At 45.5% G+C, this 16,746-nt stretch overlaps 1 protein-coding gene across 9 annotated transcripts in view; it reads left to right on the top strand.

Annotated features, from left to right (window-relative positions):
* Positions 1 to 14,957, top strand: part of LOC147447465 (RNA polymerase II C-terminal domain phosphatase-like 2) — a 92,296-nt gene extending 77,339 nt beyond the window's left edge. For 4 of the 9 annotated variants that reach the window (XM_086523250.1, XM_086523253.1, XM_086523254.1 and 1 more), the window contains exons 16-19: positions 10,173 to 10,249; positions 10,358 to 11,317; positions 11,450 to 11,498; positions 11,653 to 12,008. In XM_086523250.1, coding sequence (XP_086379376.1) covers positions 10,173 to 10,249; positions 10,358 to 10,460 — 180 coding nt within the window. In that variant the 3' untranslated portion in view covers positions 10,461 to 11,317; positions 11,450 to 11,498; positions 11,653 to 12,008. Of the gene's footprint in view, positions 1 to 10,172; positions 10,250 to 10,357; positions 11,322 to 11,449; positions 11,499 to 11,652; positions 12,009 to 14,886 lie in introns of those variants that run through there. The other 5 variants (XM_086523252.1, XM_086523258.1, XM_086523259.1 and 2 more) reach the window with 5 other exon arrangements.
* Positions 14,958 to 16,746: the final 1,789 nt, after the last annotated feature.

Below are 16,746 nucleotides of genomic sequence, written 5' to 3'. Positions count from 1 at the left end.
CTTTATTTGATGCACCATGCATGTATATGTACATATGCGCAATCCCTTGCTCCAAAAAACTCCTGACAGCGTTCTTCACCATCTCAGTGGTAAAGAAGGTACTAGTGGCTGGACATGGCTCTAGAGGGTCTGGTAATGGTGGTTGCCCAGGTACTGTATATAATGATGCTGCATACTGACCCCAAATCTCGGGAGAAGTAATCACTGTTGGAGGTGAGTGCTCTTGGAAGAGATGCCAGGCCTCACCTGAATCTCGACTCTGAAAGAGCTGATACAAATCACGTTCCATCTGGGCTAAAAAGGCCTGCTTCTTCCGTTGCACTAAACGCCGAAGGGCAATCCGAGACTGTCTATATGTAATGACTCCAAGTATAAGCTCGCTCTGAATCTGAGCTCTCATCTCCCTGCACTCCTCATTATACCAACTATTCTGAGGCATATTCCCAGAACGTCTTCTCTGATCTGGCTGAGTGTGTGGGTATGCCTCTGCTGTTGCCCCATGCAAGATCTCCGTCAATAGAGTGGTGATTTCCCTTACGGTATATACAGGCTCGGTTGTCCACATCCGCTTGTAAATCTCCTCGACATAAACTGAGTCCGTCTCTGGTGTAAAAGTATACCGTGTGTGTGCAATCCTGCGTGGTGTCTGAGAGGCACTATACTGGAAAGAGATTGAAAAAGTCAGGAGAGCATGGTCCACTGCTACTCCAATAGGTCTAGGTCCCACACTGAGATCCTGAATACTAGAGATGAAGCTCGGTGAAGTCATGACATAGTCCACTGTACTGGCCCCATGTCTGTGTGGAAAGCATGTGAATCCCCCAGACGAAGGAAAAATCTCTAGACCATTAAGTATGGCCAAACCATGCGTAGTCGTCATCTCCATGAGATATCTCCCATACTCTGTGTGTTCTCTATCCTGTGAGTGTCTGTCAAGCCCCATCTCCGATAAATCCATCTCTCTAAGCATCTCCTCCGAGGTATCATAAAATACCGTTTGGGAGTTGGCCGTCGTGGCATTAAAGTCTCCCAAGAGAATGATATCTCCATCTCTAGAGAACTCCCATATGTCATCATCAAGTATAGAGAAAGGGGATTGCCCTCTAGGTGAGGTATAGACTGATGTGCTAGGGGAAAAGTAACATATAGCAATGTATAAGAATCTGCCCGTCTCAGCTCTCAGTCTCACCCACATGTATCTCGCCTGGTGATCTCTCCGGACAATGTGTAATAGTGGCTGCAACTCCTCCCTGAATAAGACTGCTACCCCTCCTGAACCTCGACTCCCATGCTGGGATCTAGTGTTTGGCCGACAAGCTGTCTCCCATGAATAACCAGTCACACTTGGCATCAACTGTCCAGATTTCTGATGTGTCTCTGAGTAAAAGACAATGTCTCTATTCTAGAAGCTATCCTCAAAGGCACCCACATCCAGCCTATATGATCCATTACAATTCCATGCCGCCATCCGGAGTGTGGTCCCATATGTCTCGCACCGTCATGTTGTGCGTCTTTCCAAAACCACTACTTTCCCTCCTCTATAAAAGGCAATTTTTCCCTTCTCCCTTGCTGCCTTGATCTCTTGCATCAACTCTTGCATATGTGCTATTTGTGCTAAAGTAAGGTCATCCCCCATAAATATCCGAGTTTTCTTAAGTGCTGGTCTTTTCTTTAGGAATGAATTCCTTGTTTCCAAAGTCGGGAAACACAAAATAAGTGCTCTCTCTTTGACGATTCCCTTCTCATCCACTCCCTTCTTTCCTACTCTCCAAGCACCTGTGTGCATAGGTTCCGGGATGCCCATGTGCTGCAAGAGTTCCTTCACTTCTTCTTCTACATTTTCGGTGTCTTTGAGACCAGTAATACGCACATGGAGGGCTCTGTTCCTCCTCAATGGTCATATTGATGATGGTAGAAGTCTGTGCGGCTTCTGGTATCCGGGCCTTTCTTTCTTTGCACCTTCAATCCATTTTTCTGCTTCGTCAACCTTCTCCTGTGTTTTAAAAAGGCGCTCCGCCCATGAGGAAGCCTCTTTCGAGTTTCGTTCTTCCCCTTCGCGCAGAGTTTTCACCTGCTCCTTAATTTCTTCGAGCTCCTTTAACATCAAGGGCTGATTTCCCCCCTCCATTTTGGGCATAATTTTGCAAGCTGCAAGTTCCCCTTTAAGCTCTTCAATCACTGCATCCTTTTCCTTCATGCACTTTTCCACATTGGTTTTCCAAGATTCAAAGCTTGCAGTTGCCTCATCCAACTTTTTCTGCATAATACATTCCATTACATTCACTTCTGCCCGCAGCATCTCCCCTTTCACAGATAGATACATCTCATCATGCTTACCAAGCATCGCTTTATCCAATTCTCATCATGCATACATAGAATTCTTATAACTCTTTGCGTTTGCGTACATCTCTTTCCTGATGTCATCTCTCATAAAGCTGAGCTCCGATTTAATCATCACTTGAACCCTCTCCATTATTAAATCATCTTGGAGTCTGACGGTTTTCCCTGCCCGTAGAGAGCTTGGCGAGAGTATACTATCTCTGTTCCTCCGCTTGAATGTCGCTTTCATTTTTTGTGGGCTGGTGAAGCCACCTACATCACCATCCTCGGCTGGTTGATCCATCAGAGAGAGAAGAACAGAGCGAGCATTGAGTCAAGGCCCTCAACAGCTGCCACTGGTGTTGATGTGACAGAGCAATGTAAGTTGCTGCAGAGACACAGTGGGTCTGCTAGCTGCCGTAACAGCCTTGCTTGCTTTCCATGTAGTGCTGTTTGCTGTTCGAGTAGCCTCTGCCCGTTGCCTCCAAGCCCTCGTCCTCGCCTTGCTGAGGTCTCGCTCTCGCCTTGGCTGGCCTCGCCTTCGCCACCAAGCCCTCGCCCTCGCCCTCGCCCTCGCTGGCTGGCCTCGCCTTCGCCCTTGCCCTCGCCCTCGCTCTCGCAGTCTCCAAGCGGCCCGGGGGGGGGGAGAGAGAGAGAGAGAGAGAGAGAGAGAGAGAGAGAGAGAGAGAGAGAGAGAGAGAGAGAGAGAGAGAGAGAGAGAGAGAGAGAGAGAGAGAGAGAGAGAGAGAGAGAGAGAGAGAGAGAGAGAGAGAGAGAGAGAGAGAGAGAGAGAGAGATGAAATGAAATGAAATGTTATATTAACGTCTTCAAATGGCCAAAATACCTATGAGACCAAAAAGTTACAAATTGGTGAATCTGATATCATGTCTCAGTACGGCGAGTACAAAGACTAACACTAGAAACATTCAGGACATGAATCTGAAGCTGATTCGGGGGGGGGGGGTTTGGTGGGTTCAAATGAAATCTCTCATCGGTCATTGTTGAATCTCATCCACATCCTCCATGGTCAGTACTCTGGTTGGGCGTCTTGCATGTCGAGCTAGAGTGATCTGTATCTTCTGCTGTAGCCTTCGTCGATGGTGGGAGACCCCTCGAGGTCGTGGGTGTCTGGATCTGCCTAGCTCCATGGCTCGGTCAATCAACGTACCTCTAGTGTGGGTGGGCTCTGAGATCTGTCTCTCCCCTGATGTCCTCAGCAAGCTCTCCTTGAGTCTGCGTATCTCTAGCAAGAACAATCCTAGACATCTCTGATCTGCGTATCTCATGACTCTAGAAAATGGCCCGAAGCCCTCTCTGAACAGACAGTGGAAGCGGCTGTGTATCTCATAGTACGCCGAGCAATGACGTGTGGTGCAGCTCTGTCTCTGGTTCTAAGTGACATAGGTGACATATCCTTGCCCCTGCTGGCACCCCTCGAAATCGGCCAATCTCGATCTGGAGCTGATGTGAGGATGTGCGTATCTGCCCAATAGCACATCGTATCCCATGTGATAAGTGCGTATCCATATATGCAGGCCTAGTCACAAAACCGTCCTCCTTGAGTTGGAGAAGATGCTCTCTGTAAAAGGCAATCTTCGTTCCCAACTCCTGTGTCGGCTGTATCCATGTGCTCTTGGTATCTAGCTGAATCAGATCCTGGCGTATGAGTCTGGTGAGTTCTGTCCGCGAGAGAGAGAGAGAGAGAGAGAGAGAGAGAGATGAAATGAAATGAAATGTTTTATTAACGTCTTCGAAAGGACAAAGTGACCTATGAGACCAGAAAGTTACAATGTGGTGGATCTCATACAAAGTGAGAGTAACAAACTAACTAACAACATAACAAAACAAAACAAAAAATACTATGGGATCCTAGACTGGTCGATGTGAACTAAGCAAAAGGGCAGCTTGCCGGGATAGCTAAATCACAGGAGATCTAGCATCGGGCACTGGCGGATCTCATCAATTTCCTCCATGGACAGTAGTCTTACCGGGCGTCGTGCATGCATGGCCAGAGTGCTCCGAATCTTCTGATAAAGCCTCCGTCGATGCTGTGTAGTCCTTCGCAGTCATGGGCGCCTGGATTTCCCCAGCTCACTCGCTCGGTCGATCAGTGTGCCTCTGGTGTGAGACGAAAGTGAGCTCTGCTGTGGTAGTAGCTCCTGCGGCTGTCCAGTGTGTGCTCTAAAGAAATCTGTGATCCGTCTTTGAGACTGGCTAGCCTCTCCACTCATCAGGCTATCTTTGTGTCTGTGCAGCTCGAGCAAGAACAAATCCAAGCATCTCTAATCCTCATATCCCATGACTCTGGAGAGTGGTCCAAAACCCTCTCTGAACAAGCAATAGAAGCGGCCTCATATCTCATAGTAGATGGGGCAGCGGCATGTGTAGTGCAACTCTGTCTCAGGCTCCATGTCACACAAGGGGCAAGTCCTGGCCTCTGCTGGTACTCCGCTGTATCTCCCAGTGTCAATCCGCAGCTGGTGAGAAGATGTGCGTAACTGGCCAATAGCACATCTTATCCCATGAGACAAGTGGGTGTCCATGTATCTGGGTCTTGTCACAAAACCATCCTCCGTAAGCTGGAGAAGATGCTCTCTGTAGAAAGCCATCTTCGTGCCCAGCTCCTGCGTCGGCTGTATCCATTTCCTCTTGGTGTCTAGCTGGGTCAGGTCTCGACGGATGAGCTTGGTGATCTCGGATTGTGAGAGAGAGAGAGAGAGAGAGAGAGAGAGAGAGAGAGAGAGAGAGAGAGAGAGAGAGAGAGAGATTGTATTATCGTCCACGGAGGTTAGATATGACCCATGGGACCAAAAACAAACATTACAAATGGTTCCGACTAAACAGAAAGATGATGATGACGATACATATCAGTTAAGGACTGAGGGTCCATTGGGAGGGTAAAAAGAAAGGGAAATGGGGAAAACAAAAAACTAGGGAGGGTCAGCTGTGGAGTGAACTAATTTAGGGTTTCGGAATTCTTGGATGATGGCTTTACCACCTCGATAAACTGCCCATTTACCTTGTTTGCGGACTTCATGTACCTTCTTGAGCTCATTTGGTTTGGTTTTGAGTTGGTTTGTGGTTAATTCTTCGGTGATCCAAAACGTTGTTCCCTTGAGGAGACGGGATTGGCGTAGTAGCTTTTTTCGTTCTTCTTTGTCCTTGAAGGTGAGAATACAATGTTCGGGTGGTACATGCTTGTGTGTGTCATTGATCCAGGAAATGGTTTCAGGCTTGATGTTGACAGGTTGAAGAATGTTATTGAGTTTGGCAATTGCCTCTTCAAGAGTGTCCTCGCTTGTGCACCAAGGTGCGTGAAGTCCTCCAATCCTGACCTTAAGACCAAGGGATTCTTGTAGTTTGCATTCTTGTAAAACTGCTTGTATCTTGGTGTCGATCTTCTCGTGTGTCGCTTCATGAGCTTCTTTCATTGCTTTGACGGTTTCGGTAAGGGACGCTTCAACACCTTGAGCTTTTGCAATTAGATCTTGGCTCTCTATCTTCGTCTCCTCTAACTTAAGCAAGCGTTGTTTGAGTTGCGCATTCTCTTCAATAAGTTCCTGAATCTGAGCTTCAAGAGCAGTAATCCTTGCTTCTTGATGAGTGGCGGGATCCTTCTTAGGCACAGCTACCACCGCAAGGAAACTCTTGCGTGTGCTGGTCGTTGGTGTGCCGAAGGAGGCCATTAGATCCTTGGAATTTCTCGACTTTGTTGTGTGAGCAGTTCCGACTATGGGAACGAATGCTTTTCTCGACTGTTGTTTGAGAGAGAGAGAGAGAGAGAGAGAGAGAGAGAGAGAGAGAGAGAGAGAGAGAGAGAGAGAGAGAGAGAGAGAGAGAGAGAGAGAGAGAGAGAGAGAGATGAAATGTTATATTAACGTCTTCAAAAGGCCAAAGTGACCTATGAGACCAGAAAGTTACAATGTGGTGGATCTGATACAAAGTGAGAGTAACAAACTAACTAACAACATAACAAAACAAAACAAAAAATACTATGGGATCCTAGACTGGTCGATGTGAACTAAGCAAAAGGGCAGCTTGCCGGGATAGCTAAATCACAGGAGATCTAGCATCGGGCGCTGGCGGATCTCATCAATCTCCTCCATGGACAGTAGTCTGACCGGGCGTCGTGCATGCATGGCCAGAGTGCTCCGAATCTTCTGATAAAACCTCCGTCGATGCTGTGTAGTCCTCCGCAGTCGTGGGCGCCTTGATTTCCCCAGCTCACTCGCTCGGTCAATCAGTGTGTCTGGTGCGAGACGAAAGTGAGCTCTGCTGTGGTAGTAGCTCCTGTGGCTGTCGAGTGTCTGCTCTAAAGAAATCTGTGATCCGTCTCTGAGACTGGCTAGCCTCTCCACTCATCAGGCTATCTCTGTGTCTGTGCAGCTCGAGCAAGAACAAATCCAAGCATCTCTGATCCTCATATCCCATGACTCTGGAGAGTGGTCAAAAACCCTCTCTGAACAAGCAATGGAAGCGGCCTCGTATCTCGTAGTAGATGGGGCAGCGGCATGTGTAGTGCAACTCTGTCTCAGGCTCCATGTCACACGAGGGGCAAGTCCTGGCCTCTGCTGGTACTCCGCTGTATCTCCCAGTCTCAATCCGCAGCTGGTGAGAAGATGTGCGTAACTGGCCAATAGCACATCTTATCCCATGAGACAAGTGGGTGTCCATGTATCTGGGTCTTGTCACAAAACCATCCTCCGTAAGCTGGAGAAGATGCTCTCTGTAGAAAGCCATCTTCGTGCCCAGCTCCTGCGCCGGCTGTATCCATGTTCTCCTGGTGTCTAGCTGGGTCAGGTCTCGACGGATGAGCCTGGTGATCTCGGAGAGAGAGAGAGAGAGAGAGAGAGAGAGAGAGAGAGAGAGAGAGAGAGAGAGAGAGAGAGAGAGAGAGAGAGAGAGAGAGAGAGAGAGAGATGAAATGAAATGAAATGTTTTATTAACGTCTTCGAAAGGACAAAGTGACCTATGAGACCAGAAAGTTACAATGTGGTGGATCTCATACAAAGTGAGAGTAACAAACTAACTAACAACATAACAAAACAAAACAAAAAATACTATGGGATCCTAGACTGGTCGATGTGAACTAAGCAAAAGGGCAGCTTGCCGGGATAGCTAAATCACAGGAGATCTAGCATCGGGCACTGGCGGATCTCATCAATTTCCTCCATGGACAGTAGTCTTACCGGGCGTCGTGCATGCATGGCCAGAGTGCTCCGAATCTTCTGATAAAGCCTCCGTCGATGCTGTGTAGTCCTTCGCAGTCATGGGCGCCTGGATTTCCCCAGCTCACTCGCTCGGTCGATCAGTGTGCCTCTGGTGTGAGACGAAAGTGAGCTCTGCTGTGGTAGTAGCTCCTGCGGCTGTCCAGTGTCTGCTCTAAAGAATTCTGTGATCCGTCTCTGAGACTGGCTAGCCTCTCCACTCATCAGGCTATCTCTGTGTCTGCGCAGCTCGAGCAAGAACAAATCCAAGCATCTCTGATCCTCATATCCCATGACTCTGGAGAGTGGTCCAAAACCCTCTCTGAACAAGCAATGGAAGCGGCGTCGTATCTCGTAGTAGACGGGGCAGCGGCATGTGTAGTGCAACTCTGTCTCAGGCTCCATGTCACACAAGGGGCAAGTCCTGGCCTCTGCCGGTACTCCGTTGTATCTCCCAATGTCAATCCGCAGCTGGTGAGAAGATGTGCGTAACTGGCCAATAGCACATCTTATCCCATGAGACAAGTGGGTGTCCATGTATCTGGGTCTTGTCACAAAACCATCCTCAGTAAGCTGGAGAAGATGCTTCTGTAGAAAGCCATCTTCGTGCGCAGCTCCTGCGTCGGCTGTATCCATGTCCTCTTGGTGTCTAGCTGGGTCAGGTCTTGACGGATGAGCCTGGTGATCTCGGATTGAGAGAGAGAGAGAGAGAGAGAGAGAGAGAGAGAGAGAGAGAGAGAGAGAGAGAGAGAGAGAGAGAGAGAGAGAGAGAGAGAGAGATGAAATGAAATGAAATGTTATATTAACGTCTTCAAAAGGCCAAAGTGACCTATGAGACCAGAAAGTTACAATGTGGTGGATGTGATACAAAGTGAGAGTAACAAACTAACTAACACCATAACAAAACAAAACAAAAAAATACTATGGGATCCTACACTGGTCGATGTGAACTAAGCAAAAGGGAAGCTTGCCGGGATAGCTAAATCACAGGAGATCTAGCATCGGGCGCTGGCGGACCTCATCAATCTCCTCCATGGATAGTAGTCTGACCGGGCGTCGTGCATGCATGGCCAGAGTTCTCCGAATCTTCTGATAAAGCCTCCGTCGATGCTGTGTAGTCCTCCGGAGTCGTGGGCGCCTGGATTTCCCCAGGTCACTCGCTCGGTCGATCAGTGTGCCTCTGGTGCGAGACGAAAGTGAGCTCTGCTGTGGTAGTAGCTCCTGCGGCTGTCCAGTGTCTGCTCTAAAGAATTCTGTGATCCGTCTCTGAGACTGGCTAGCCTCTCCACTCATCAGGCTATCTCTGTGTCTGTGCAGCTCGAGCAAGAACAAATCCAAGCATCTCTGATCCTCATATCCCATGACTCTGGAGAGTGGTCCAAAACCCTCTCTGAACAAGCAATGGAAGTGGCCTCGTATCTCGTAGTAGAGGGGGCAGCGGCATGTGTAGTGCAACTCTGTCTCAGGCTCCATGTCACACAAGGGGCAAGTCCTGGCCTCTGCTGGTACTCCGCTGTATCTCCCAGTGTCAATCCGCAGCTGGTGAGAAGATGTGCGGAACTGGCCAATAGCACATCTTATCCCATGAGACAAGTGGGTGTCCATGTATCTGGGTCTTGTCACAAAACCATCCTCCGTAAGCTGGAGAAGATGCTCTCTGTAGAAAGCCATCTTCGTGCCCAGCTCCTGCGTCGGCTGTATCCATTTCCTCTTGGTGTCTAGCTGGGTCAGGTCTCGACGGATGAGCTTGGTGATCTCGGATTGAGAGAGAGAGAGAGAGAGAGAGAGAGAGGGAGGGAGGGAGGGAGCTGAGAGTAGACTAAATACGATCTGAAAATGCACTCAATCATATAAGAAAATGCACTCAATCATATTAAATCAAGGGTCAAATATCTCAGATTACAATGTCATCCTCAAAAAATGCTGAGGGGCTACCAGGTGCACTGGTTGGATCATCATGATGATCATCAGATGATGAAGGATGCACCTCAATGAAGCTTTCATTTTTCGGTTGGAGATAATCTCCAAGCAACTTCAAACTTGCAGAGATGTCATTGGTGCGTGTGGTTAGAAGCATGTTTTGCTTCTTGGAGGTGACATGACTGAAGGCACTCCACAATTGTTCTTTTGTGTGCTTAGAAAATTGACATGTGTCACATTCTTTAAAGTTATCCCAAATTAAACTACAGCCAAGCGAGTCGAACGCTCTTCCTGCCTGCCGTGGAAAAAAAAAGCGCCTACTCTCTGGAATCGAATGCTGCCCGTTTCAAGGCGTTGCAACGTTTCAGCCTGGCCTATGTGCCTGTTTCAGCGTTTCAGCATGTTGGAAATGCTGTCTCCTGTTTCTATGGGTGGCCTACTTTTCCAGACAATCCTTGCTGCCTGGTGTGGTCACCCCCCTTTACCTAGACATACTTGCAATCCACAATATGGTGTGTCTCGATGTTTGCTTGAGTTCATCACCTCAATGAACGCCCCGCTGTACTATTGTAGGCTGCATGACATTACATACATGTCCGTATTTATTGGTCTGAGCATGTGCATATAATACTTGGAATGGTGGATATAATACTTGTATGGGGTTTGCTCAAGCTTTCAGGGCTGCAAATAAAGATGATTGATGAAAACTGTTCTGCATTATGTAGGCAGCAGAAGAGGCATTAAGGTTTTTCCAGTTGGCACCGCCACCACGAGGACTTCCAAAGAGAATGAATCCTCCAAGGTACTTCTGCTGAATCCTTACTCCTAAAATGTTTTAAGCTCACTTCTTTATACTTCAGGAAGTAAAGTTCAAAAAGAGCGAGTCTTTTTCCATGGTGGTTTTATACAGGTCTCCTCCGTTACAAACCAACAAAAGAGTGAGATCGGGTGATGTTCCTCGTGGATTACAGCGGCTACCATCACCTCGCAAACTTTCTCCAAGACGCTTTTGAGCTACTTGGTTTGGCTGTCATTGAACTAAGCAAAGCTTCATGGAGGATTCTAACAGGAGAGTCTGGCTTGAGAAGATTATTACACCGTTAGCCTTCCTGGTGCTAAAATCTTCCAGTACAGCCCGGCAAAAGATATGGCGGGAGCTTTCAGAAATGTGTAATCAGTTTGCTGTTTCGAGGCATTATTCACACACATTCCTTACAAATTCTGCTGGTTGTGGAGAAGAAGAGTGGCCCGGCTTATTTCTCCATTAAAACTTGGGTTTGCTCAAAACTACTGTGGATGGTGGGTGGCCAAATCAGAAGGGTCGAAGGCAAGTTCTGTCTTGTCAATGGTTGCAGCTATGTAGCCTTCAGAAACAACATTCTAGAGGATTATTTGTTGGCTCAAGCCAGCCAATTCTTCCCATGCTTCTGCAATTTAATGACCAGAATGCATGAAAAATGTAGAGAGGCGCTTTTGTGTAAATGGTGTAGTCTAGGTTCTGTACCGTTCCGTGAGATCTTTACAAATCACAGTGGATGAATCGAAGATAGTATTCTGCTTCAGCCTTTTTCTCCATTGTTGTAAGAGATGGTATCTGTATGTTGCTGAGTACAGGCGTTGTACAATGCAAATGGATCGCAAGTTGAGTTAGATTATGGGATAGCTTAGCTTTACTTTGTGCAGTCACACAGGTGCTGTTAGGGTTTGTGTGTTGTCAAACTCTCTCCCATGGTGCACATCCTACTCAAACTGGAGCATTGCTTTGCTCTTATTGTATTTCTACAAATTGCACCAAGCCTAAAGGCACTTGTGTAAAAGTTGCTGAATGCAGCTAGTAAAGGGAGCCGTTGGTTGGAACGACGGCATTGGGGTGAGATTGTGCCTGAGATTTCCCCGAAGCTTCAAATTTTGTTTCCTTCTTATCAAGCTGGCAGAGTGTTAATGCTTCACAAATTTGTATAGGTGTATGTATCTTAAAATGTAAGAGCTCTTGTTTGTGCAGGGTGTTTGCGATAAATCTCCACACCTTATGAAGAGATGTAAATCAAGAGGTGGGCGTTTTTTGGTTGTGGTTGATTGATATGGTGCATCTTTTCATTATCCTCTAACTAATCTGCTGTAAATTTGTCTTTGGTTTTTATGGTTACAATTTCATGGTCATGTTGAATTGATTAGTTCTATGTCCATGTTGATTTGGTTTTGCAGAATTCCACTGTCAAAGCAAAACAAAGCTGGTGGAGTAAAGACATGATACTGAGGTAATCAATGCATAGCTTGCTTTCATTGTAGTTTTTTGACATGACAAGTGTGAAATTTGTTTTTATTTGCAAATCATGCGGACTCTTCAAAGCGTGATCCAAGTTTTCTTAGAGATTTGATGTAACTTACATCAAGAAATGCTATTTTCAAGAATCTTCGGTGCAAAACTTGCTCCTGAAATTGACTTTTAAGAGTCGATGGAGCAGTAACATTACGGACACATGGACTTGATGCAAAGATGTTGCAAACGACCTTAAACCTGTTGATTATTTATGCTTCAATGAAAACAACAATTGTCCTTTCATATGAATTATAAAATTGGAGTTCATTTTGCATTATGTTCATACTTAGAATTGTAGCAGTGGTAATGATGATATGCTCTCATAGGGATGTCTCCCGAGATCAGATGCTTTAATAAAAAAGATTGTTTATACTTCCAATTGCTAGGGTTAAAAGCTTCTTTACAATCTACATAAAAGCATGCTCTAATGATGTGGGTTGGTTTTTTGAGAGGGATAACATAAAATATGTAGTGGTCTTACCCTCGTGATTTGTACTGCTAGTAGCAACATGTGAAAATGATTGAAGCAATTTAAGTGCATAATAGTTTGCCAGAGTGGTTGAGACCATAGTCCTTCATTCTTGAATTCCATTCTAGCCATTCATAATAGTCTTTAGTTTGCCTCTAGTTTGTTGGTGATAATGTAGGCTTTTTATTCTGCTTTGTTAAGCTGGATTATTATTTACTTGGTGAGCCAAAGGTTCTTTTCCCTCTCTTTGAGCCCACAAGCCACCATGTTGCATTTGCACAATACCTTTAAAAAAACAAGACATCGCATTGACGCGTCAAAAGCTCTATAACAGCTATTTATATAACAAGAAAAAACGTTGTGCACATACCTGCTCTGCACTGTGCGCAATCGAATTTCGAAAGCGAGACACAGAAGCAGTTGGAAATTCTCGAAGTTTGTGTCAGGCCACTCTTTCAGAGAGAGAGAGAGAGAGAGAGAGAGAGAGAGAGAGAGAGAGAGAGAGAGAGAATTTGTGAAAGAACCTTTGTCCTGCTCCTGCTCCATTTGTTTCTCTTTCGTAGATGATGGCCGTAGCGGCATAAGGTGAGCTTTGCCTTGAAAGGCACGAAGTTTTTGAGATCCCCACAGCGATGAATTTGGTGCAGGGAATGGAGTGCCTCACGTTTAATGGCGAAGACAAAGGAAGCGGGGGAAGGCATTCGTCTATGGCAGCGTTGGTTGCTCTCTCAACGTTTGTATGGGCATGACACGGGCCATGCACAACGCGGTGAAGTGCGGCTTTTAGCTGACTGGCAGCCTATATCAAGTGATGAAGGATGAACAAGTCATCATCACTGTTCATCATCACTGTATATCGGCAACTTTATTGCGGCCTTGACAGTAGCAACTTCATAATGTCCTACTGCGATATCAACCTCTCTTCTATCAACAATCTCACCGCCACCTGCAAGGATACTTCCATGGCGCCCACCCCTACCTCCCTCAACCTAGACACCTGATTCTACAATGACGGTGGCGGTCCTTCGTTCATCTCTCTAAACCAAGCTCTCATTATGGCTTTTGCTCATTATAGCAACCAATCCCTTTCTACATTCCGTTTACTGGCTTAGCAGCATCTTTGAGAGAGAGAGAGAAGCGAGAGAGGCCGTCTCGGTCTCGGACTCCATCTCTCTCAGCGTTTCTAAGAAACGAGCGACGTTGCAATACCGAGCACCATGAAAAGCTTCTAAAAAAACAGACCCATGAAAATCTTCTAATCAGTTGCGCTATCTACAGCAGTGAGAAGCAGTGCTTGAGCATGGTTAAGTGCAGGACATGGCAAGAATGCAAGCCAAGCTCTCGCTTGGCATACGGCGAGCGTGGTGAAATTGTACATTGTAGTAGAGCTAGTAGTAATGGGGAAGCGGATCCAAAAGTAGAAGAGCAGGAGAAGGAGATGAGGAGGAAAGAGGCAATTTTGTGGTGCTGCGTTCACTTCCCTGCTAGATCAGGGTGTCGGCTTGACAGGAGTGTGTGGAGGCATGCAAGTCATGGCGTGAGTTATGACTTTGGGCACTCGGCATGAGACCTAGATCGCGGTGATTAGGCGTTATGTCCCCATATACTGGCCAGGTACCGTGATCTCAAAGCTCATTGCACTTTGCCTTTCCCCCTTGCCCCTTGTAACAATGTCAACAACAGGGGCAAGATCTGGTGGAGGTGGAGTCGCCTTCCTCCATGTGCGACTATGGCGCAACACCTCATGAGTAGGGTTGGTGGCCTAGTCGCGGTTGAGTGCACTGATCGCATACATTCCTTTGTCGCCTCTAACCCTCTTACCAAGGCCACCAAGTTCATCTCCTGCCCATGGGTCTCCAGGGCCTATGGCCACTGCACATCATGATCATATTATGCTGGATGATTACCTTTTTGTGCTGGATAAGCAAAAGGGTGCAATGTACGCATATACCCCAGAGAGATGCATATAGAGCACTGTGAAGTCTTCAGTACCAAGGTGCCTTGGAAAGTTGAACCTTGCCCTTGAAAGTGTTGTCAAATGCAAGGGCCGAATCCTACTGGTGTGGTGTTTGGATCTGGCGGACAACTACGGACGGAGGGTTGAAGGTCTGGGAGTGCGGGAGTGCAAACTGGATGTCAGTCAGGGATCACCAACTGCAACATGGATTGAGTTGGCAACAACTCCACATCACCTCTGGGAACCTTATTGAGGCACTCGTCCTATGGACAGATGGTGTCAAATCCGCTGCCATGTTGTTGCCGAGAATTGTATCATCGTTACGGGTGTGGAGGGGCGGCAAAGATTATATAGGCTACCTTGTGCTCCAGCCCTCTTGGAATGTTGTGCCCTAGGGTATATTGCTTTAATCAACTTCCTCGCTTCTCTGAGGGATTTAATGTATTAGTTGATCGTGTCGTGAAAACTGGGCAAATAGGAAACTGGATACAACATAAGACGAGAGAAAGAGTTGACTGTCGAGCAGAGAGAGATAGTGCAATTTTAACAAGGGAAAATCTATCGAAAAGCACTCATAACTCTTTATGTAGTGAACTTTCGACATAAAATATAAAATTAGATTTGCTTCTCTTTAAACTCAATCAATATGTTACATCTCATTTACTTGTCTTAATGCGTGTTTGTGTCTGGCAGGGAGGACAAATATTCACAACAGTGGACATCTCAATTGCAGAAGCGCGAGTCCATCTCGACAACACTATAAGGTTCGTTATCTATATCCAACACCCCATGACTATACGTTTGCTTGGTGCAACACATAAATGCTACGGGGCAGGGCACGGCTTCTATTTCTTATAATTTTTGGAGAGACCACAGTGCCAGCTCTCCACCATACTTTTGTATGGCATCTCTGCATGACGTGCACTGTATACTTTGCACTTTCAGTCTGTAACGTTTCATTGCAAGAAGATATGTTTAACTATTCACATTTCTTTTTGTAGCTTGAATCAAACATTGTCCTCTGGCTTGCACGATTGGATGACATTCATATATGATTATCAGGTCGGTAGTGTAGTTCAATTTTTATACTCTGCTTATGCTTTCTGTATTTTTGAGTTTGTCAAAGCTTGCTTAAGTTTAGTTTATCCATATGTTTTCCTCACGAGTGCATGCTCAATTTTGATCATCGTATCTATATATCAAATAGACATGCATTTCTTTTTGGACAGCTTGGCAATTCAACATATATATTGAAATAAAGGAAAATTGACTGCGCATGATTGAGATAAGATGGGTGTCTCAAAGATGGTTCCATGGTTTAAAGAATAAATGGTTGATATTACTAGGTTGAATGGTGAAATCTACAAACAACTACCAAACTAGGTTAAGTTACAACCCTTTTACTCGATTCAATTACCCTCTTTAGTAGCGTACATGGAACACTATGGGACACGACTTGCTTCTTCCCAATGCTCATCAAGTCCCAACCTGAACTATTATTGGTGCCTATCAATTGGTTCTACTCATTTTTCTTTCATCACCACAACAAAACCAAGGCGACAACAATCACAACCAACCAAGTAATCAGTTGTGTTCCAAAATCTATCTGATTATGTTCAGCAAAGGCCCACCAAGCAAGACTAGTTAACACCTTGGTACATGGGGATCTACAAACGACGCGTACACAGCCTCTAGGTTCTATTGAACATCAATTTGAATGATGCTATCCATCAATAATACTTTAGAGAATTGATAATATCTCACATGTATGATATCAATTAAGATTAGTTGTTCATGATATCTTGATGCACAGTGAATCAAATGCCTTGTGTGGTTTAATAAAGAAAGACGTTCATCGATACAAAAGTTGACCATAGTGTTTGCTAAGATCAAGTAGTTTTCTTTGTTGACACAAACCTCAAAATGAGGCAAATAATTCTAAAATCAGTAATTTTATCTTTCTTGTTATCAGTGTCTTCGTAAGAAAATAGTGATGCTCTCTCTCTCTCTCTCTCTCTCTCTCTCTCTCGTATCAAGTATGGATTCACATTGAAAGTGAAAAGGTAGTCTCAAGTTGAAGTTCTATAAGCATGATTTAATGCTAACAACCAAATAGAGGCGAATTAAAGGGCTATGAATGGTTCAAGAGAACTAAGGAATGAAGGGCATCAATCTCAACCAATTTGATAAACAATTGTGCCCTTAAACAATTGCAAGCATTACTAGTTGCAACTTACTCACAAGAGTGAGATTGACAGTAGTTTGACATTATTATATACTCTATACAAATTGCCCCATTTGAAATATGGATAAAAGTTTATAGAGAGTTTTGTATTGCATTGAACATCTGATATCACTATGCAAGTAATGTTTCACATTTCTAAGAAAACTTAGACCATACTTTGAAGATTCAACATGTTTTGCAAATAAAAATTAATGTGAAACTTGTGATGTCAGCAGTCCTTCCAGCTTTATTTTGATTAGACAAGGAAACCGTGAAATCAAATTAGCATAAGCGTAGAATGATGATCAGCAAACACTAATTTACAACAA

This window comes from Adiantum capillus-veneris, chromosome 11 (genome assembly GCF_014529385.1).
Source record: "Adiantum capillus-veneris isolate H3 chromosome 11, ASM1452938v2, whole genome shotgun sequence".
NCBI lineage: Eukaryota > Viridiplantae > Streptophyta > Polypodiopsida > Polypodiales > Pteridaceae > Adiantum > Adiantum capillus-veneris.
The sequence above is the reverse complement of the archived record's forward strand: the minus strand, read 5'-3'. Positions and strand labels throughout refer to the sequence as shown.